Raw genomic sequence first — 22,659 nt, forward strand, 5'->3', positions numbered from 1 at the left:
GTTTCTACTTGTGCTTGATTTTTCTAAAATAGAACATTTAAGAATAAATACTCACCTTGAGGATTCCTGGGAATCATCTGTTACCATACCTTCCCCTCCACATTCCTACAGCATTACTATCAAACCACCACAAAAATTAAAGAGAAACTTAAAAAATAACAAAATTGACAACTGTGAATTCATTAAAGAAATCATTAGGAAGAAGATGTTAAGTTCTGTGGTTTTATAATATTCTTACAATATTTGAATTTTAAAGATCTTCTCCAGAAACTTTTTTTAAATAAAAGTTTTATTGGAGAAAAATAGAACCACCACGTACACAGGGAAAAGAGCACAAAAATTCAACTGATACAGAACTGAAAGTCACAATTATCCAATGTTGTTTGCGATTACTTTTCAATTTCTTAAACAGCTCCCCTCAATTTGTTTAATAGTCTCACCAATTTTTTCAGCTGAAATAGCATCAAGTTTTCAAAAAATTAAGAGCCTCAGGGAAGGGACCAGCTTTCAAGATAACAAAGGTAACACCAAGAGTCTCCTAATGGTACCAATTCTACCTAAAAATTCCTTAAGAGTAATTATCGAGTCTGGTGGAACAGTCTACGTATCTCACAGACCATCAGGGATGAGTTAGAACACTGACTTAGATGGTCCAGTATGGAGAGAGGGCAAAAAAATAGCTGCATTTCCTTGTCAGATAAGCTCAGTTAAGGAAACCAGGGAGGCTCTAAGAAAATACAGGCAGGGCTTCCCTGGTGGCGCAGTGGTTGAGAGTCCGCCTGCTGATGCAGGGGACACGGGTTCGTGCCCCGGTCCGGGAAGATCCCACATGCCGCGGAGCGGCTGGGCCCGTGAGCCACGGCCGCTGAGCCTGCACGTCCGGAGCCTGTGCTCCGCAACGGGAGAGACCACAACAGTGAGAGCCCACGTACCGAAAAAAAAAAAAAAAAAAAGAAAGAAAGAAAAGAAAATACAGGCAATGGCTGCTCAAAAATAGTTAGGAAGGCATTCTAAATACCACATACTGTGGACAACAGTGTGTAAGTTTGATGTAGTTATAAAGAAAACAGGCAACTTTAAAAAGAATAGCTGGTCACAGGTCTTTGAGAACTCAAGAAAACAATCAATAGCAAACACAAGAGCCAAAAGTCTCAGTTGAGGGTTAGGACCTAGGTATTCTTCTTAATGGTTCCAAATAGTCAAGGAAATACACTGCTGCAAAAAAGCATTAAAGCAGGCTTCCCTGGTGGCGCAGTGGTTTAGAGTCCGCCTGCTGATGCAGGGGACGCAGGTTCGTGCCCCGGTCCGGGAGGGTCCCGCATGCCGCAGAGTGGCTGGGCCCGTGGGCCATGGCCGCTGAGCCTGCGCTCCACGACGGGAGAGGCCATGGCGGTGAAAAAGCATTAAAGCAGTTCTGATTTTTTTAAAAATCAAAACAAAATTTCTGCTTTTCCTCCAAGATCAATTCCCTTCAAAGCTTCAAGAAAAACAAACAAGGAAGCAACACAGAACCCCAAACCCCAAAACAAAAAACCACTGATGGTAAAAGAGAAGACTTTTACTCACATTATCAATTTGAAAAACAATACTTCTGCTATTTTCTATGTATGAACAATCCTAGGACATTCCCCTGAAAGGTTAGGTGTCCAGTGGCTATGAGAACTCTTTATCTTCAAGCAATTTTGAAAGGAATAAGATCAGCATAATACAGAATTTGAAATTCCCAACTAGGGGGTGTATGGGGGAAATGAGGAAGGATCTAGTTCTATCTAGGGCTTTAGGAAGTTAAAATAAGGATGAAAGGAAATGCTTATATGCCAACAAAAAGGAGAGCTGAGGTGCTTCCAAAAAAAAAACTTTGGTAGAGAAAATAGGAATGCTAAATCCCAGGAAGCCTGTAACAATCTACAATTGGTCCAAGTTAAAGACAAAACTGTCCAAACAACATTAAAGTCTAAAGGAAGTTGAAAACTAGTTTATGAATTTTTGCTCTTGTAAAAAGTTACACAACACGTGGGTTTTGGTCTCTTTTGCGATGTTCATATTATATTCATTTTTAATATGAAGAAAGAGTTGGATTTTTCTCTCCTACCATGTTCTTCTAGTACAACTGACCAGCAATTTTCTATTTCAGCTATTTTTATAAGTACCTGTTAATCAGCACAGTAAACTCAGGGCTGAACCATATACACACATCCCATGGGAACATTTTAGGATGTGTGTATACAAGACTATGTAAGCAACTGTCCCTCTGCTTGAAAACTTGTTTCCAAATAAAATTTTTAAAAACATCCCGTTCAGTGTAACAGAACATTACTTAGTAAAATATCAATAGCTATGACAACTTATTTTTCTCTTCAAGGGAAATCACAAAACAGGTGAACAACCAAGTCCAGGGTGGTTTTTCTATTTGATAAATACATCCAGAACTCTGTACAGTAAATAAAGTTTGCATGCAGTTTAAGTATCTTTAAATGACATTTTAAGCAAATAAACCTTTTGCTTCATAATTAATGGTGTATAAGAACCCCCCTCCTCTTTTTTTAATAGCCATAGGGACCTCTTCCCCAGTTCCAAATAGGAATCATGAAGACCAGGTACTTTCTTAAGAGTTTTCTGCACATCATACTAAATAACATGCAAAGAGTTCAACAACATTCTTCTTAAAGGTAAGTATTACTCTTTAAATGGGCATGTTAACCACTGAAAAGTCACTCAACTATTTCCATTACACTGCTTCATTTGGTCATTGGTAGTATAAAAGAAGTCAAATAATAACAGGTTAGTTTATCCACTGGTTACTGTTTATGACACCAAATGCTCCAAGGCCAACATTTTATGCAATATAATTGTACTGGTTTGGATTTTCTTTATCTCTTTCCATGTAGTCCCGGTCAATTAAGGATTCTATTCTCTTCTTAAGATCAGCAGGCTGTAAGAGAAGGCAAATTTTCAGTGCAAAGCTCATAATCACTAGCTCAAGCCCATTTACCAATACCCCAAAAGAACAGTTTTGGCTCATTGATTTAATGTATTTAATCTCCTTAATATTTTTTAATTTTTATTTTTTAAATCTCCTTGATTTTTTAAAGAGGAAAGTATAATGAAAATAAACAAGGTTAAAAGATGTTTTTACACTATAGATACATTGTCACATCTTATATTATTTATTTATCTGTTTATCTATTTATCTACCTATCTATCTATCTATATCTATCTATCTGGCTGTGCTGGGTCTTAGTTGCGGCAGCATGAGGGGTCTTTGTTGCTGCGTGCAGGATCTTTAGTTGTGGCATGTGGGATCTAGTTCCGTCACCAGGGATTGAACCCAGGCCCCCTGCACTGGGAGCGGGGAGTCTTAGCCACTGGACCACCAGGGAAGTCCCCTGTCATACTGTTATACAATACTTTTCTATTTTAAAGAGGTCTTCTAAGAACCAGCTATTCTCTGCACAAATACAAAAGACTACCATAACTTCACAAAAGGAACACAGTATAGTTTAAGGAAACAGAATGCTATTTAGTTTTGCCAAGATAGTTTGAGAAAATAAGTAGACCCTAAATTTGGACAAAAGCTGGTTCTCAAAGTCAGGTTGCATATTTATAAATTAAATAAAAAATGTACTATGGAAATCACTATTTACAAGAATACTACAACAAATGGTTTGATAAGTGAAGTATCATCTAATTCAGATCTTCGTATTTCAGGTTTAAGGTTTAACTGTTACCTGCTATAAATGATTTGAATTTTTGAATCCTATTTGTTGAAAAATCATTGAGAAAGATTATAGCTTATTCTCATGATTGCATTCTTAGCTCTTGGGTAACAAAATTCCACTGTCTTTTGTATCTAGCCTATAAAGACAATATAATCTTGCTTGCTAACAGTTTTTTAGATTGTGTAAAATGGCTACTTGATCAAGAAAGGTAAAAAGGGAAAGTAGTTTGATGGGGCAGCCAAAATTTCACCAAAGTTTGAATTCCAAGATTTGAAAATCAAAATGACTTTCTCTTAATTATGGTGAAAGACCTAGAATATCAGCACAATATTTATTACAGTGATCCTCTACCTTCCCTAGCTAGCTAGCATCAGTGATCTCTCTGGCCAGAGGTGAAATGATTGTTAAGGCAGAACATGAGGGTGAGTGTGTGGTAATGAGAAGGCAGTATTAGGTTTGGAGGAGAGAGAAAGCCTACCTTATTAGCAGTGACAGCTAATGAGCACTTACGTGCCAGGCCCAGTGCTAAGTTTTACATATATTATCTCATTTAAGCTCCACAATAATCCTACGAGATAAGTACTATTATCATCTCCATTTTACAAAAGAGGAAACAAGCTGAAGAGGTGAAATAACTTACCTAGGCCCAAAGCTCATGAGAACCCAAACAGCCAAGAGTCTATCCAAACTTTACGAAGTGTTTATCATCATAAGAGTTTGGGAATCTTCTAAAACATGAGATACAGTCCAGTACAACACCACATTGTCTAAGGCGCTTTATTACTGGGCATTTATAATGGAACATGTCCATGTGACGACTAATTTGTTTGCCAGAACTACCGCTAAGCTTTAAAAAAGATGCCTAATGATTACTAGTTATCTGTATAGTTTTTAATGGACACTTACACAAGCTAACTAAATAGATTTAACTTAATTAAAATAACCAAATCTGTCAAATAGCTAGGTATTTCAAGGAGAAAAAGGAAACAAAAATAACAAAGAAGCTCAAAAAAATAACGTGAATAAACTTGAAAATTTCAAAGACTCACTTAGCAGCTAAACTTTCAGGTATAGGAGCTTTTATAAATTGTTTTCCCCTTTTGTCACAGATGCCCACATATGCCAACAAAGGTTTTTCTGGAATCATATATATGAGCATAAGAAATGAAAACTTTTGTCCCTCCAAATGGTCTTGAGGTTTTATTCTATGTTTGTAAGACTTGTGTCTGAAAATCTAATTTTTATATGTAATAAGCTCAATATTTTTTATATATAAGCAGCTCAATAATAAAATACAGAAGTACCTACCTTTACTGGAAATTTCAACTGGTTGTACACTTCTGAAACAAGGAGATTGTGGCTAAGTGTCTTTCTCATCTTCATAATTCGAACAATTGCAGCATCAATTTGATACTGTCTGTCTTGAAATACTCTTTCTGTGGTGCTTGCTTGTTCCTCAACCTAACAAAAAAGTTTTAAACTTAGGAACTGCACCTGAAGTGAAACTTGATTACTTATACAAATTGTACATTTTAGGGACATGACACAGTTAATGCTTTAAATATGCTGAACTATCAAAAGAAACCTTATAAATACTGACAAGGACAGAAAAAACCCTACAAACATAACTCCTATCTGGCCTAATGTCCTGTATCAATGAAGTAACACCAATATTAGTTAATAGAAAAATACCATCTTTGAGCTGCTTTTCTAGAAAGAGAGACAGCTGATGCAGAATTTATCATTTTCTTTTACTCTCTTCTCAAAATCTTAATGTGTCACAAGAGGTTATTGACCAGATTTCTGTACGACATTAGCTTATCTGTAAAAGTGACTGATTCTGACATCTGACTCAAAGTATGATACTAACCAGCTAAGCTAACCAGTAGTCAAACTTTTTTTTTAACATTTTATTTTATTGTATTGTATTTTTTTGGCTGCCTTGCATTTTCGTTGCTGTGCAGGCTTTCTGTAGTTGTGGCGAACGGGGGCTGCTCTTTGTTGTGGTGTGTGGGCTTCTCATTGCAGTGGCTTCTCTTGTTGCAGAGCATGGGCTCTAGGAGCGCAGGCTTCAGTAGTTGCGGCTCGCGGGCTCTACAGCACAGGCTCAGTAGTTGTGGTGCGCAGGCTTAGTTGCTCCGCGGCATGTGGGATCTTCCCGGACCAGGGATCGAACCGGTGTCCCCTGCATTGGCAAGCGGATTCTTAACCACTGTGCCACCAGGGAAGTCCCAAATTATTTTTCATTAATTTTTATTTTGTAATATATAAATCAGAAACGCACAGTTTAAAAAAAGTCAGTTAACCAATTCTAATGCTAAAGCAAGAATGTTCCTCTTTAGCACCTAAATTAAAAGAGTAGTTTGGGCTTTTCTTTTTTTTGCCTCATCACTCGGCATGCAGGATCTTTATTCCCCTGATCGAACCTGTGCCCTCTGCAGTGGAAGCGCAGAGTCTTAACCACTGGATTGCCAGGGAAGTCCCTAGTTTCGGCTTTTTGCAGTTAGTTTCTTTCTGATACAGCACACGTTTTAAAATAACACAGTAATCTAAGGGAACAGCACGCCTTTGATGTGAATGTTAACGAGACGGGAACTTGTTTGCGACCCTGACTTCTATCCCTATTATAAAACTTTTTCTCAAGTACTGCATTAAACCTTGTTGGAATTGAAACCAACTGGTTTCAGGAAATGCTGCAGTTGTTGGTTTCCTTAATAAAAATCTCTTACAAATTCAAATGGTAAAAACAAACAAAATATTCACTGTTGATCAAAGAAACACTAACTAAACCTTCCAATTTTTCACCAAGCAAGCTGGCAAAGATTAAAAAAAGAAAATATAATCTTTAGTGCTGGCAAGGGCACAGTAAGACAGGCACTCACATTAGACAGTGTAAATTGGTCCAATCTTTCTAGAACACAAAATGGCATAACGTATTCAGACTCTTAAAATGTTCACACTCTTTAACCCAAAAAATCTACTTCCATGGTAAATTCGTAAGGAAAGGATCAGAGAGATTAAGATTTAGGTACAGAGATGTATCTTGCTGTTTTATTTACAATACTAAGAAGTTATGAATTTAAGTGCCCAACAATGGACATTGGTTGAATAAATTATTATAGCTGTGTAAAAGAATATTGTGTGGCCATGTGCCATTTTATAAAGATGCTTAATGGCATGGAAAAATTCTAAAGACTTGGGGCTTCCCTGGTAGCACAGTGGTTAAGAATCTGCCTGCCAATGCAGGGGACACAGGTTCGAGCCCTGGTCTGGGAAGATCCCACATGCCGCGGAGCAACTAAGCCCACGCGCCACAACTACTGAGCCTGTGCTCTAGAGCCCGCGAGCCACAACTACTGAGCCTGTGTGCTACAACTACTGAATCTCGCATGCCTAGAGCCCGTGCTCCGCAACAAGAGAAGCCACCGCAATGAGAAGTCTGTGCACCGCAACGAAGAGTAGCCCCCATTCACTGCAACTAGAGAATGCCTGCGAGCAGCAACGAAGATCCAATGCAGCCTAAAATAAATAAAATAAATAAATTTTAAAAATTCTAAAGTCTTAATTTAAACACACAAAAAGCAGGATATAAAACTATCAGGCCCAATTGTGTACACCCCCGCCCCCTCAAAATCTGCAAAATCAAATACTGAAATACACTGAGCTAGACATAGGCATAGATAATGTTAATGTTAGTGGTAGTATTCTAGGCTAAAACCTTCTTTATAAATATTTATTATGAACATATATAATTCCAGTACATTAGAATGAGGAGAATGCAAAAGAAATACCGTTTCTTTCATCTGAATTTGATTGATCTTTATCCTGAAAAGTTTGTGCTTGAAATCATCGTTACAAATGAACTTGTCACCATCTTCAATATCTTTACCCTTTGGATTTTTCGCCAGAACTCTAGCTTTGCCACAAGCCAATGACTGCAGTGTTCTTCTTAACTCCCCATCCTCTGAAGAAGAAAGAGTGGCTTAGTTATTTGTTACTAACTCATCAACACGCACAGCTACATTCAACCTCAATCTAGCTTCTACCCCACCCGTCTAATAAAACTGTTTCCTTTTTTCCCCAAGATCATGAACAACTTCCTCTTTGTCCTATCCAATGGCTTTTTTCCTGGTCGTCCTCTAAAGGCTTCAGTTATCATTCCGAGTGAATAACCACCACATCTTCAGAAATGACATCTCATTTTCCCCAGTCCTACATTTAAAGGATACCTCCAGCTGGCTCTTTTACTATCATCAATTTTAGTATGTCCAACGTTTTATTCATCATCTTCCCCATAAAACTGTTTTCTTTCCAATTGTTAGTTATGAATCTACCAACCTCCTCTGTTGAGAAACCCTGGAATCATCTTTTAACTCTTCCCTCTCCTGCATCCTCCACATATCTAGTAGTTGCTTCCTTAGAGATGCTTCGTCTCTTCTCATTGGCCTCATTCTAGTCTAAGCTCGTTATCACTTTACGCCTGAATTACCCCATTAGCTTCTGGACTGGAATCTCTTCATCCTTCAAGCTGCCCTACTATCTACTGATTATAGGCAAGCTGCCCAAATAAGTCACTTCCAATATGTCACACACTTGAGATCCTACAATGTATGTTTCACTTGCTAGATCTGTAAGGCTCTCCATAGCTTACCTATCTAACTTTGTATCTCACTACTCTATGCTGCAGTTAAACTTTTTATGACTCCTGCCCACACTGTGCTGATTCCTTCCTCCACGCCTTTTCTCATGGTATTTCCTCTTGCAAAATATGCCTTCTCCCTAACTTAAATCTGAAGGCCCAGCCCAAGTCCTACCTCCTTCATGAAGGCTTTCCCAATTGTGCCAGTCCAGAGTTATCTCTTGCTTCACTGAACTCCTAACACACTCTGTCAGCACCACAGATTGGTACTTATTGGTTGTGAAATTGTCATTTCTCCCTTTCCCCATGGTTGTAAGTGCTGAGGAGGGGGATTATCCCTTTATAGTCCCCCAGAGCTCTTAACCAAGTGGAGTGCACATAGTGGACACCGAAAAATGCATGCTAATCAAACGATTCAACACAAACCTATTCCGGTAGCCTGCTTGATCTCTTCTAAACTGAACTCTTCTCCCTCATTAAACATTAGCAGCACCAGTGTTTGAAAAAGAGAGACCTGGAGTTCCTTTTTACCCTGTTGGAGAAACAACAGTGTTTAGCCATCATTTTTTTAAAAACTGCATGAAAATTAATCAAATAACTAATCTCTTACTGGAAAAGCATTTTTCAATTAGTGGATTTAGAAACTCGGATTAACATTATCCAGAAAGGCCAGTATGTTCAGTGTAGGGTTTAGGTGTGATCCTACCTAAAACAGGAGGAAGGATTGGGTGACCTTTCTACAGGTCTTTTTTTAAGCCTTATAATTAAAACAACAAAGTAATGAAAATTAATAACTCGGTTTTATGTGTCATTACAGATATTTATCATGAGCAACAAGAAATCACTATTTCAATGCATTTTCAACTCTTCTGATTCAGATTAGTCATGAAAAGCTGTAGGATTTTTTGAAATTGATATAAGAACTGTTCCCCTTAACGCCCACTCTATTCTCTAGCTCCCAGCAACAAGAAAAGAAGTTTCCTGTCAAGAAGTGGCAGCGTGGGGGCTTCCCTGGTGGCGCAGTGGTTGAGAATCCGCCTGCCAATGCCGGAGACACGGGTTCGAGCCCTGATCTGGGAAGATCCCACATGCCGCGGAGCAACTGGCCCCATGTGCCACAACTACTGAGCCTGCGCTCTAGAGCCTGTGCTCCGCCACAAGAGAGGCCACGATAGTGAGTGGCCCCCGCTCGCCGCAACTATAGAGAGCCCTCGCACAGAAACGAAGAGCCAACACAGCCATAGATAAATAAATTAATAAATAAAATTTTAAAAAAAGAAGAGGCAGCATGAATTTTGCATCCACAGGTGGGGAAAGGGTGTGGGAGAAAAGGGTTATTGGTTTTGGTTTTGCAGCAGGGCCCAATCAACAGTGGAAAAGACCACATTCTTATAATATACACAGGGCTGTGACAAGCTATCACTATCTCATGCAGATATTCAGGACAAATTTATAAAACACCTTAAACCTTCAAATTAAGAGGGATGACCTCAATATCAAAGATGAAGGTGAAAACTAAGTTTGGGGAACATCCACTTACCTCTTTAAATTCTGCCTTTAGCACACAGTGTCCTAGGGTTGACTGCCACTGAAGTTTCCTGCCACTATGTTTGCCTAGGTAAAAGGTCTTGAAAATCTCCTGAAGTTTTACCATCTACAATAAATAAAACAAAACTTTATTTAAGCTCTGTATCCAATATTACGTTCACCACTTTTTATATTTATCTGGTGTAAAAATTTCTGGAAGTTTTAAAGACTATACAGAGCAGGTCCACTGATCACTTTGATGTAAGGTAATAACCACCAAATCTAATGGCATTAATCAGTCTTTACACTCTCTGATCTGTCTGCAACAATTTATCATCCCCTCTTTTGAAACATTCATCTCCAATGTCTTCTGTGTCTCTGCAACATGCTGGTTCCTTTATCTCGTCATTGCTTCTTCATTGGATTCCCTCACAGGTACCTCTTCCTACCACCTACCAAATGTGAGCCTTTTTCAAAGTTCTGCCTTAGGCCTGTTCTTCCTGTTTCCACATTCTCCCTCTTAATGAGGGAGATCTGCTCCCTGGGCTTCCATGATTATCTCCATGGAGGACTCTCAGTATCTATCTCTCTAGCCTTAACCCTTTTCTAAGCTTCCGTCCTGGGTTAAGACATTTCCCCAGGAGTTAGGTTGGATTTACTCAAGCATCCATCACTCAGCAGTCCAACCCCCAGGTGATATACGGACAAGAATTTTTGAGAGCTGGGCAGAGTGATGGGTACAATCTGGGGAACTGAAAGAAGAGTCAAGCAAATTGGCCCTGAACTCAGAAACTTGGCATCTTTAGCTATGCTCTAATGATATAAGTACAAGAGTAATATAAATAAAAGAGTAAAGTATTAAAAACAGTTGACATTTGGTGGTGGCGTGCTTACTGACAACAAACTTTTAAAAAACTACATATTTTTCAATGATAAGCAAAATAGAAATGTCATGTATTTCTATGCTTATAACTCAAGTCCTAAACAGCAACTCTTACCTCTGGTGGTAAATGAACTTCCATAGGCACATATGTTGGCCAATAACCCATCGTCAGGATATTCACAGTTAATTCAATATTCCCAGGTACATTCTGGTTCTGCATATACTACAATAAGATCAACACACACACTGAGATCTTAAAAAATAAAAGTGCATACATTTCATGCCATAATAATGACCCGTTTAAGAAGTTCCCCATTACAAAACTACATGTGAATACTGACGATCTTTAAAATAAAAGGCAACTAATAAAAGGACTATAAATGAAGCCTATATTAAGTGCACTAGAAAAGTACACTGGGTAACATTTTGCTACAATGGCACACAAAGATCACGCGACTCTGTTAGAGGCATTAACGACTTAAATAAATAATTTCTCACATATGACTGGGCTGTTACAGGATTTCTTCTCCATTCCTTTCCCCATACCACCTGCAGTCCCCATCTCTGGAGACCCCTGTGTGGCTTGGAAAACCTGGCAGCAACCCCCATTCCTCACCCCACCAGCCAGCCCAAGTCTCTGGTTTTTCATCTGCTCCACTGCCTGTTTGCAGGGGGTGGCCTGAAATGGGGAAGGAAGAAGGGGAAAGGGCAAAGCAAATAAACCCTATTCTGTAGCTACTACAGGGCCCATGATCCTACTGACCCTGATCTTTCTCGAGTCTTCCACTCTCATTTCCCACCATAGCAATATAGTGGTAAAGAAGTCATTATTAAAACCCTAGGAGAGGAAAATCTACTTTGCTATCACTATTACCTATAATCTCAAAAATTTAAAACCAGCTTCTACCAACATCTGCAAAACTATGGATCTAGCTTTTCATTCCCAATGTCCCTAAAGGCCTTATACAACCACTCTATCACTTCTCCTCCCTCCCCATCACCAGCTTTGAATATGCAACTCACCAACAGCGATTAGATGCTAGAAGCCCTGTTCTCACTAACTACAGCTTTTCTTGTCCTTACTTCTGTTCAATACATTTTATTTCTATTTTTGTGTTATCTTGGGTGTATACTGAGAATAAATTTTGAAGTAGGTCAAATATACTTACATTTCATTCGTGATTTTTTTCCTCTACTGTGACTATCATCTAAGTTGCTATGAAGTATTTATAACAAATACATGTTTCTATTTATCCTCTTCAGTACAAACCAAAGTAAGGAGATAACTAAATACATTTAAGTTGGAGGAATTAAGTAAGAGTTTAACTCACTTTTACCTGTTTGAACTGAATCATGATGTCTTTAGAAAGTTCCATGTCTTTAAACATTCCTTCAAGTTTGCTGGTGAAAGCAGCTCCACATTCTATTAAAGATGTTTGTACATTTACAGTATTTTAAAGTGGTAAAAACACAGAATTTAGAATTGAAAACATGAAATATAAAACTTACTTTAGCATGAAATATGATCTGTAACTATTCATAAGAACAAAAAATCCTTACCCCAAAGTGTATGCCCCACTAATTCAGAGTCAAATCTTTAATCCTGTAGTAACCTTATCTACTACTTAGGCATAAGATAAATGGGAAACTTTTATACAAATAATAAAAGAACAATGCTTTATTTAAAAAAAAATCACAACAGCTCTGGATATGTAAATAGGTTGGAAACCTAATGAGCTTACTGAATTTACGTCTTTATCATAAGAACATACAATGATTAACAAAAGAGGCAACTGACTGAAAGAGTTTTAAAAACTAAGCTAACATTTTCTCTCAGAAATCAAAGAAGAAAAGGAACAGAAAGAATGACAAACATACCATGTTTAAGTTTGGACAGCATTGATTTTTCAGCATCCACAGATGCACTCTTCCCAACTAACAGGCGCTTGGCTAAATCTTTCTTATAGAAGGCTTCAAAAACATCCTTGCCTATGTTAAATAATAAAACACAACTCTCATAATACTCCAATATAAGGTTTTGACAAAATTGACTCAAAGTGCTTAATAAATCGCACCATTACTCCAAGTTATTTAAATTTATAGATTTTATCCAAGTTTGCTAAATGCAAGAAACATTAGAGGTAGATTTTTGTGCCAAACCTTTCAAAAGTTCTTTGCTGTAAAGAATTAAGACTGAATTAACTTTTCTTTAGAAAAGCTTTAGTCAACTAGTAGCTTTAGCATCAATATTCTAGAGATTAAAATAAGTAGCAAAATTCAAGGCTCTTAATAGTGGAAAAGTCAAAGCACAAGGCAATTAAGTAACATTCCTCAAGTACCCCAATAAATTAAATGCAAGGAATGTAACAGAATTTTAAATAGCTAACCCCCAAATAAATATACCTTCTAGGTTGGTTATACTCGCTAGTTTCTCTGTTGAGTGCTTTGTTTTAAAAGAAAAATATTAAAACAAAAATACATACCATAGATAAATCTAAATATAATCATAATCTTATCCAACATTTTCTCAAGTTCTTCATCTGTAGCTTCTTTGTTGCCTGCGCGAAGCTTTGAATCTACATACTTAGCTAAAATGGGGGGAAAGTTTGTTGTTTAGTGATCATGTATCCATAAGGTACTGGTCACTATAAATACCAAATAGGAGTATGATATACTGACTTTTTCAATGTTTCACACGTATACATGCATTTTTAAAACAGTCTCCAAAGTCAGGGAGACCAAGTGACTTGTTCAATGTCACAGAGCTAAAAAATACAAGAGTCTCAATTCAAACCCAAGTCTTCTGGCTCCACATCTAATGTACTTTCTACCATACTGATGCTTACTAAAAATGGGATATGCGGGATATGGGTACCCCGGGGGCAGGGGGTGTATACAGCCCTGTGCTGGGGTCATCAAAGCCATTGAAAGACATGGCACATCTTCTGGAGTATTCATTTTACACTGATGGTAGGCAATCTTAAACCCTTTTCTATTAAAACAAACCAGATACATTACAGAGTAGGAGGCAAATTTTGCAAAAATTTTAAGGGTAAGTAGTAAATCAACAAAATTTCATCCTTTTGGGACTTCCCTGGTGGCGCAGTGGTTAAGAATCCACCTGCCAATGCAGGGAACAGGGGTTCGATCCCTGGTCCGGGAAGATCCCACACGCCACGGAGCCACTAAGCCCGTGTGCCACAACTACTGAGCCTGCGCTCTAGAGCCCGTGAGCCACAACTACTGAGCCGACGTGCCACAACTACTGAAGCCCGCGCGCCTAGAGCCCATGCTCCACAACAAGAGAAGCCACCACAATGAGAAGCCCGCGCACAACAACGAAGAGTAACCCCCGCTCGCCACAACTAGAGAAAGCCCGCGCGCAGCAACGAAGACCCAACGGAGTCAAAAATTAAAAAAAAAAAAAAATTTCATCCTTTTGGCGAAGGACCTTCTCAGCTACCTCCTCCTCGACATTAAGTGGTACCCAGGTGGGAAAAACTGAGAACTGAAGTATACCACACCTTTTACTCTAAATGGGCCCAGATTATTAGGTTTATTTTCATCCTGGACATTCTACCTTTCTCACTGGCAACTGTAATTTTGTGCTACCCTTTCCTGGAGCCCTATGTGTGGGCCTCAAGAAATGGCACCCTGCCTCACCTCTAAATTGCAGGAGGCTTGTAAAACAGCTATCAAGCTTTTTATAAATAAAAGTAAGTAGGGTCTTACAAAGAAAGACCATGTTTGACATGTGGGTTTTGAGATATTCTTTAGCATGAAGGACTTATTCCTTGCATCCAGCTTCTTAGAAACCACCAAGTATGCAACTCCAAATAAATTAGGTGTTAATATACAAAACCTTGTCAAAATTTCAGGTTAACTGGAACTTTATGAGTAAAAGAAGAACATTAAAGAACCGGGAAAAGGGACTAGAGAAATACCTATAAGTTCAGCAGGTTTGTTTGGTCTTTTGTTAATGAATGTTTCAAATGCTTCTTTCATGGCGTTGATAAATTTTTCATTCTTCAGGAAACAGATATCAATTATATGGTCAACCTTATCTTTAAAATCCAGCAATTCTTGAACCATGGTTTTATCCTTTTCAGGATTAATTACAATAGTGCTACCAAATGCCTAAAGAAACAAAAATGACTTTCTATTAGAATTTAATTACCTACAATGAAAACAATCTCCCAAATCATATTTTAAGTAGATACACATACTTTAAAATCTCAAAAAATTAAGATAAAGCTGGCTTTGAAGTCAATAAAATAAAAAAATAAAGTTATAGAACATCCAGACTGATGCCATTCATTTATAGTCATAAAATAAGTAATGGCCACTGGCTATGTAATATCATAATGGGGCATTATTGTAGAAGTCTCTAGGGTCTTTTTCCTACTTTTAAAAAAGTCGGGTTCAATTTTTAAAAAACAGCAATCTGCCTTCAGTGTAAGATCAAAGGAAAGAAATTTGGATCCAAAAAAAGCCCTCTTCCTTTTTCCACATTCAATGCTATAATTATTGGAGCTAGAAATCACATCAGACATCAAGAAGAGAACTGTTTTATTGCTAATTTGCCACACAGCTATCATTCTCAGGTTGACTGTTCCCAAAATGCCCATTACTTAAAAAAAAAAAAAAAGGATCTAACAAATAAGAAATTCTTGCTGATATGTACTCTAAATATATAGATTATAAGCCATGAGAGAGAAAAAAACAGGTTAATGTTAATACCTTAATGTATTCAATCCATTGCTGCAAGAGAACCTGAACGCCACCTCGAACTCTACTGAAGAGCTGATACAGGAGAGATAAATCTTGAATTCGGTTTTCATCAAGGAGGCTATTTAAACCTGAATTTTGAAACATTTGGTATTAAAAAAGTGAACAAAAATGTCAGATATTTTAATGAAAAATAAGTTATTGTGATACTGGTCTGAACTATGACTAGTCTGTGATTTTAATACAGAGATGTGCTTTGAATTAAACTCAAAGAAACAATCACCTTTCCAAGTGAAAACTAACTATAGGGAACTTTATATAAAAACAAAAATTGTGTAATGGTTTGTACCATTTAGCATAGTAGATGAGATGTATAAACCAACTTATAAAAATTGGTTTACATAAATACACATTATAAATACCTCATATGTGCAATAGCCACATTATATTTGCATCAGTATACACATATATATATTTCAGAGTATTGGATATGGCCTGTGGTATATCAAAAACCATGCATCAATAGGCCAAGTTTAAATGAAGTTCTAAAGTATTTGATTTTCAGAATGAAATAAAAGTGTAACTGCATTAATGTACTAAAATACCTTAAACAAAAGAAAAGATGGCTGGAGAGAAAGGTAAGACTTTTTTGCCTATTTGTAGCATTGTCAAAGTAAAATTCAGGGTATACTCATAGATCACTTAGGATTAATAGAAATGCTTGGTTTTATATGCTAGAAACAAAAACATTTCAGTGCAAAAAGGAATGCATTTCCTTATTACTTCAGTCTTAAAAATTAAATCAAGAATTCCCCAATTCCCAGTTTCTTTACTGGAGTTGGTAGTCTCCTCTCATCTCACTCCCTGTATCTTTAAGTTAAGGAAACAGGCACCTCCTGAAAGTTTACTGTGATGAACAGGGAAAAGGGGTTGTGTCCCTCCTCAGAAATGCAGCCACACGCTACCAAACTTTTAAAAGGGCAATCTTTAAAAATTTTTCTACTTGTTTGCTGCTACCATTTTAAAAGTAATCTCTTATTTGTAAATTACCAATTACCTTTCTGAAGAATTGCTGTTAAGTGTTCACCTAGAAGTTGTTTTTCCACAGTAGCAATTAATGACTTTCTACAAGGAAAAAAAAAGTTTAGAACTATTGACTTTGACTTTCCTGAAAATTTATAGTCTCTCCTGGGGGGAAAAAAAATCAAATAGCTCATTATATGTTAATTTCAATATTCCTATTCCTATGTATAAATTTATTGTGCTCAGAGTTACTCTACTTTATGACTAGAAGGAAAACATTGCATATTTCAGAATTTGTTACATCACGAAACAAATATTTTAAGGGTCTTGCTATGGCTGGCTTTTCCCAAATTTCTCTGCTTTCACTAGGAAAGTAAGGAATTTATCTGTGCTGCTTACAGGAACTCCTTGGTTGGTAATATTTAGGAAAGCACAGAAATACTTTCTCCTATGAACACCCACTGAATTTTAATCGGCCTGAAGATTTCAAAGATCACATCAGCTTGTAATACTATTTTTTAATTACATCCTAAACACATACAGACAACCAATTATCAAATCCTTGATTAAATCTAATTAAGTAGGGAAAATAACAACTCGAAGGTTGCATTATGAAAACAATTGTTAAAGACTCAAGATACCTGAAAACAGTTACTAACATGTTTGGGGATGCCCAAAGTGCCTTAAGTGATTCAACAACACAGGTTAAGGCTATTAGGCTGAGCATGTAATACTTACTGGGTGGTCTGATCTAAGTAAGTAATAAGTCTGTCTGCTTCTTCTTCTAGACGTTTGTTAACATGATGAAGATATTCAGGAACCTACAAAGATAGTTTTTTATATTATTGTTTTCCTCCCCATAAATCATTCAGAAAATGTCAACTCCAAAAGATCCTGGAAGCAGCCCTGTCAAATGTGACAGGGTTGAATCATATGTAAAATTATAGATAGAGTTTATGATCCAGAATTCTGGCCTTTAAGAAGAGAGAAAAGAAAGGAGCACCTAAGTGAGAGAAAAGCAGCATAATGTTGGGAAGATAAATGCAAAGGGAAGCTTATGTTCAATAAAGTAGGGTCTATTGTGAGACACAGTGGATTTATTAATCATGATTTTTAAATACCTCTCTTTCCTGCATTAATTTTTGGCCTTCGGCTGCATAAAGTCGGTTAGTTTCTTCCAAAAATCGTTGTTCAAAAGAATCCTGATAAATCTGGGAAGGGATAACAAAATAAAGGAGTTCAATTATCCAATAAATGTTTATTGAATGCCCTTAATGGGAACAGCACTATGAGTTTGGTTTTTATTTTTTGGCCATGCCTCGCGGCTTGTGGGATCTTAGTTCCCCAACCAGGGATCGAGCCTGGGCCCTCAGCAGTGAGAGCGTGGAGTCCTAACTACTGGACCGCCAGGGAATTTCCCTGAGCTTGCTTTTTAAACATCAAATTAGGGATAGCAATCAGCTCTGTAGTAAGTGAAGTAGTTGACTTACTTGCAAATCAGAGAGCATGCTTAAAAGGCTTCTCAGTAAACTTCTGTCAATTGCTTCACCATTCCTTTCCCTCTCAATCAAAAGAAGAATGCCATCAATTGTCTTATTCTGGACTTTTTGATCACTTATAATATGAGCCCTAAATAACTCCAGTCCCATATCCCTAAAATAAAAAATATATATAATTTAAATTAATTGACGACAATACCACTTCTGGAGAGGCTTAACTTCTCACCACATGTTAGTTAGGGTTCCAGGCTTTGAAGCAGCAATTGTAAAAGTATAAAATCCACACATTTAATTTTAAATAACATTATTAGATTCAAGCATACAGGAAACTCATTTTGTCTTTAATGAAAACTGAAGTTAAATTACCATCTTCCTCCATAACTAAGTTTTACTGTATTATTTTCTTTGGTGGATTTCTTCCTTGGTCAAATCAAGAGGCAAAATTAGTTCAAAGCTATAAAATGGTCTTCACTGTACTGGTAATGAAGGCTTAATTGCTCATTTGTCATCTGGCTTCAGTACTCAAAAATCAGTAAACTCTGATAATTGCTGTAGGTAGATGCTAGGCACATGATGGGGGGAAGAGCTCATTATACTCTTCTGTTTTTGTGTATACGTGGAATTTTCCACAATAATGTTAAAAGATAATGAGTGAAATCTTGATCAGCAACAAAATGATGCACACTCAGACAATCCAGAGCAAACTTTAATCCCCTTGGCTAACAAAGAAACTTCTTCATAAGTTATATGCCCAGGGAATGTTAGCTATCTCCAATATTAGCATAGGCAAAACATAATTAACAAGGTAAAACTGCTATAAACAGAAGTCTAGAAGCCAAATATGAGTTTTTAGGAGAATATTCGCAGTATCACTCTCTTCTATCAGTGTAATTAAGATTTGACTATGATTTGTTACAAATCTTTTCATAATTTTTTGCTGGTATCCTTACCAAATGGAGGGTAGCATTGAATTTTGAAGAACGTAAGTCCTATCCAGAAACAAAAAAATGCTCCTGATCATGATCTGCCAATGAAAAAAAGAAATCAAACAACTTTTCATATTTTGTGAAGCTGAAATATTTTATAAAACAAGATTGCAGGGTTTGCTTGTATATATACCATACTACTAGGATCAAACATGCAGATAAACACATCTACCTGAGAATATGCCCACACCATTTTTATTAAACCATTAATAAACCTTAATTCTTGCTGTAGTTTCCAGAAAAAAAAAAAGACACTTAAAATGGTCTATGACTTCTTTGCAATCTGAGAAGTAACTAAAAATAAAAACAGAATAAAGGGGCATACAATTTTTCCTCAGCAACAGTCCTCAGGGTGAAACTGCCTTAAATTGTATACGTGGGATTTTGGGTGGGTGGGATGGATTTTAAGATTTTTAATTTGCAGAATATAAGGTTTAAAATAATACCAGATTAGGGAAAAAGGAAAAGGTTGTGATCTGAATAATCTAAAATGCAGAACCATCAGGCACCTTCACAAGTAACCAAATAGCGAGTGGGATAGCCATCAAGACTGACAGGCAAAATGTAACTTTTTTAATGAGATAAATACTTTTTGCTTAAGTGCTACAAAAATAAAAATGATCGTAAGGTGCAAGTCATTCTAAAATACTGGTTTACCTGTAACTTGCAGTTTTAAAATAGAAAACTCAACCAAAATTAGTTTCAGTCCCCCCATTGCAAAGCTTTTAAAACTAGCATTCCTGTATTTGAAGAAACTTATTTTAACTACAATATTTAGCTGAAATGTAATGCTTTTTCCATCTTACCATCTGTCTGCAATGGTTCTGCCAACATCTATCGATCTTCTTTAGAAAAAGAACACTATCCAATGAATCCGTGAGATATACGTTAAGGATATTTTAAAAGCACTTAGTACAAGTAATATATGCAACGTAAGAGCACATCTGTCTTAAATACGGAATGCCCTAGGTACTAAATGAAACTAAACAGCACTTAATTATGAAACAAAATACTACTTCTTAAACTGTAAAAACATGTTAGATCCCACTAAAAAAAAAATACCTCCAAAAACAAGTCTTAGTGGGACTTCCCTGGTGGCATAATGGTTAAGAGTGAAGTAAGTCAGAAAGAGAAAGACAAATACCGTATGCTAACACTTACATATGGAATTTAAGGAAAAAAAATGTCATGAAGAACCTAGGGGTAAGACAGGAATAAAGACACAGACCTACTAGAGAATGGACTTGAGGATATGGGGAGGGGGAAGAGTAAGCTGTGACAAAGTGAAAGAGAGGCATGGACATATATACACTACCAAACGTAAGGTAGATAGCTAGTGGGAAGCAGCCGCCTAGCACAGGAAGATCAGCTCGGTGCTTTGTGACCACCTGGAGGGGTGGGATAGGGAGGGTGGGAGGGAGGGAGACGCAAGCGGGAAGAGATATGGGAACATATGTATATGTATAACTGATTCACTTTGTTACAAAGCAGAAACTAACACACCATTGTAAAGCAATTATACTCCAATAAAGATGTAAAAAAAAAAAAAAAGAATCCACCTGCCAATGCAGGGGACACGGGTTCGAACCCTGCTCTGGGAAGATCCCACATGCCATGGAGCAACTAAGCCCATGCACCACAACTACTGAGCCTGCACTCTAGAGCCTGCGTGCCACAACTACTGAAGTGTGCACGCCTAGAGTCCATGCTCCGCAACAAGAGAAGCCACCGCAATGAGAAGCCCGAGCACCACAATGAAGAGTAGCCCCCGCTCACCACAACTAGAGAAAGCCCGCACGCAGCAACGAAGACCCAAAGCAGCAAAAAAAAAAAAAAAAAAAAAAACCAAAAAACTGTCTTTGAAAAAAATGAAACAAACAAACAAACAACAAAAAAAAACAACAAGTCTTAGGGACTTCCCTGGAGGTCCAGTGGTTAAGACTCTGCACTTCCACTGCAGGGGGCACGGGTTCAATCCCTTGTCGGGGAACTAAGATCCTGAAAGCCAAAGCCACTAGGCCAAAACAACAAAAAACAAGTCTTAGACATAACTGAGCATTGTGTTTTCAGTTTATTATTTCCCAATTATCTTTCCTCAAAAAGAGTAAAGATATAAAGACATTTTATTTATTTACATTAATAGCACAATGTAGATTTGGACCCTAATTAGAGATAAAAAGTCAAATTTTGCATCTTCTTACTCTAGAGGCAAGATGAACAAAAAATAAATCTACAAAACACAGGCATTCCATTTCAAGCTGGGTTTAAAAGTGAGGGACAGAGAGGGAGGGATAGATGAAAATACAAGGTTTTTTGTTTTTAAAAGGATATTCTCTGAACTGATGAATTTGTGCTTTGATGTGATCTTCACAAATCTGTCTCAGCTGTTTGTACAAGTTTGCAGAAATCTTGTAAGAACAGAGATTTTCCACAGCCTGCAAAATTAAACACATACTTTCTTACGGAGTGAATGGGGAGGGGAGGGGGGATTTCTTGATTATTTACATCAAATTCCTATTATTTGTTATTTCTACCATGTCGGCTTATTAAAAAGGATTATTCGTCCATTTAAAACACAAGGTAAGGGCTTCCCTGGTGGCACAGTGGTTGAGAGTCCGCCTGCCAATGCAGGGGACACGGGTTCGTGCCCCGGTCCGGGAAGATCCCACATGCCGCGGAGCGGCTGGGCCCGTGAGCCACGGCCGCTGAGCCTGCGCATCCAGAGCCTGTGCTCTGCAACGGGAGAGGCCACAACAGTGAGAGGCCCTCGTACCGCAAATAAATAAATAAATTAAATAAAACACAAGGTAAAATAGCAAAATATCAACATGGGTAGTGAACATTTTTCATAACCAGTGTACTATACCAACCCCCCCACACACACAAATTAATACATTTATTGTGGCAGTACAGGTTAAGGATGGAGGGAATCAAGCCAAATTCTCACCTTGTGAAGACCAATTTGTAACAACTGCTACATATAAATTCTGTCTTGTTCTTAAAAATGTTAATTGTTTTCATAAGCAGAATTCCATTTTGAGTTTGAAAATAATTTCACCAATTGTTTCTTAGATGGGCTGGGTGGTCCAACCACTACTGAAATAAAATTTGTTTATACTTTCTTTGGTTTTCCTGAACAGAGCAATGCAGAATTTATTGCTAGCAGTATTATAATGAGTATGATATAATTATACACAGGGATTTTTCTCCAACATTGCAGCTTAAGAATATTTAAATAAATAGAGGTTTTAAAATTTGCACAATGGGATAAACATTAATTACTAAAGAAATACTGAATTTTTACTTCATTCTAATAGTTGAATTGGCCTTTTATACTCAGATCCAAAAGCACAAACTTGAGATTTCAGTGAGTTTCTTCTTATGTGCATCAAAAGACTTTCAAATTTAATACAACAGGCATGGTAAAACTCTTTGGATGAACTCTGATATAATCTACAATTTCAACTATTAATGACTTAAGTATAACACCAGGATTTTTTTCTCACCACAACACAAGGCAAAAATTCCATTAAAATTGACTCTAAGGGACCATCCAAGTCCTCTTGGTTGGAGTGGAATTTTATAAATATGTAGCTGGAAGTCATATTCCCAGCATGCACGTCCAGCAAATAAACTAGCAAATGAAAAGAAGGCT

The 22,659-nt window shown here is 37.3% G+C and overlaps 1 protein-coding gene across 2 annotated transcripts in view; it reads right to left on the reverse strand.

The window, feature by feature from the left end:
* Window positions 1–270: 270 nt before the first annotated feature.
* CUL4B (cullin 4B) overlaps window positions 271–22,659 on the reverse strand; it is a 34,513-nt gene continuing 12,124 nt past the window's right edge. Inside the window, exons 4-21 of one of the 2 annotated variants that reach the window (XM_082864775.1) lie at window positions 21,336–21,439; window positions 19,811–19,880; window positions 18,969–19,042; window positions 18,010–18,079; window positions 17,641–17,730; window positions 17,258–17,340; window positions 16,554–16,621; window positions 15,509–15,627; window positions 14,713–14,905; window positions 13,252–13,356; window positions 12,647–12,757; window positions 12,106–12,191; window positions 10,884–10,991; window positions 9,899–10,012; window positions 8,785–8,890; window positions 7,511–7,683; window positions 5,028–5,180; window positions 271–2,932 (exon numbers count right to left, since the gene is read on the reverse strand). In XM_082864775.1, coding sequence (XP_082720901.1) covers window positions 2,837–2,932; window positions 5,028–5,180; window positions 7,511–7,683; window positions 8,785–8,890; window positions 9,899–10,012; window positions 10,884–10,991; window positions 12,106–12,191; window positions 12,647–12,757; window positions 13,252–13,356; window positions 14,713–14,905; window positions 15,509–15,627; window positions 16,554–16,621; window positions 17,258–17,340; window positions 17,641–17,730; window positions 18,010–18,079; window positions 18,969–19,042; window positions 19,811–19,880; window positions 21,336–21,439 — 1,923 coding nt within the window. In that variant the 3' untranslated portion in view covers window positions 271–2,836. Of the gene's footprint in view, window positions 2,933–5,027; window positions 5,181–7,510; window positions 7,684–8,784; window positions 8,891–9,898; window positions 10,013–10,883; window positions 10,992–12,105; window positions 12,192–12,646; window positions 12,758–13,251; window positions 13,357–14,712; window positions 14,906–15,508; window positions 15,628–16,553; window positions 16,622–17,257; window positions 17,341–17,640; window positions 17,731–18,009; window positions 18,173–18,968; window positions 19,043–19,810; window positions 19,881–21,335; window positions 21,440–22,659 lie in introns of both variants that reach the window. The other variant, XM_082864774.1, reaches the window with a different exon arrangement.

Source organism: Leucopleurus acutus (genome assembly GCF_964270905.1).
Source record: "Leucopleurus acutus genome assembly, chromosome: X".
Lineage (NCBI taxonomy): Eukaryota > Metazoa > Chordata > Mammalia > Artiodactyla > Delphinidae > Leucopleurus > Leucopleurus acutus.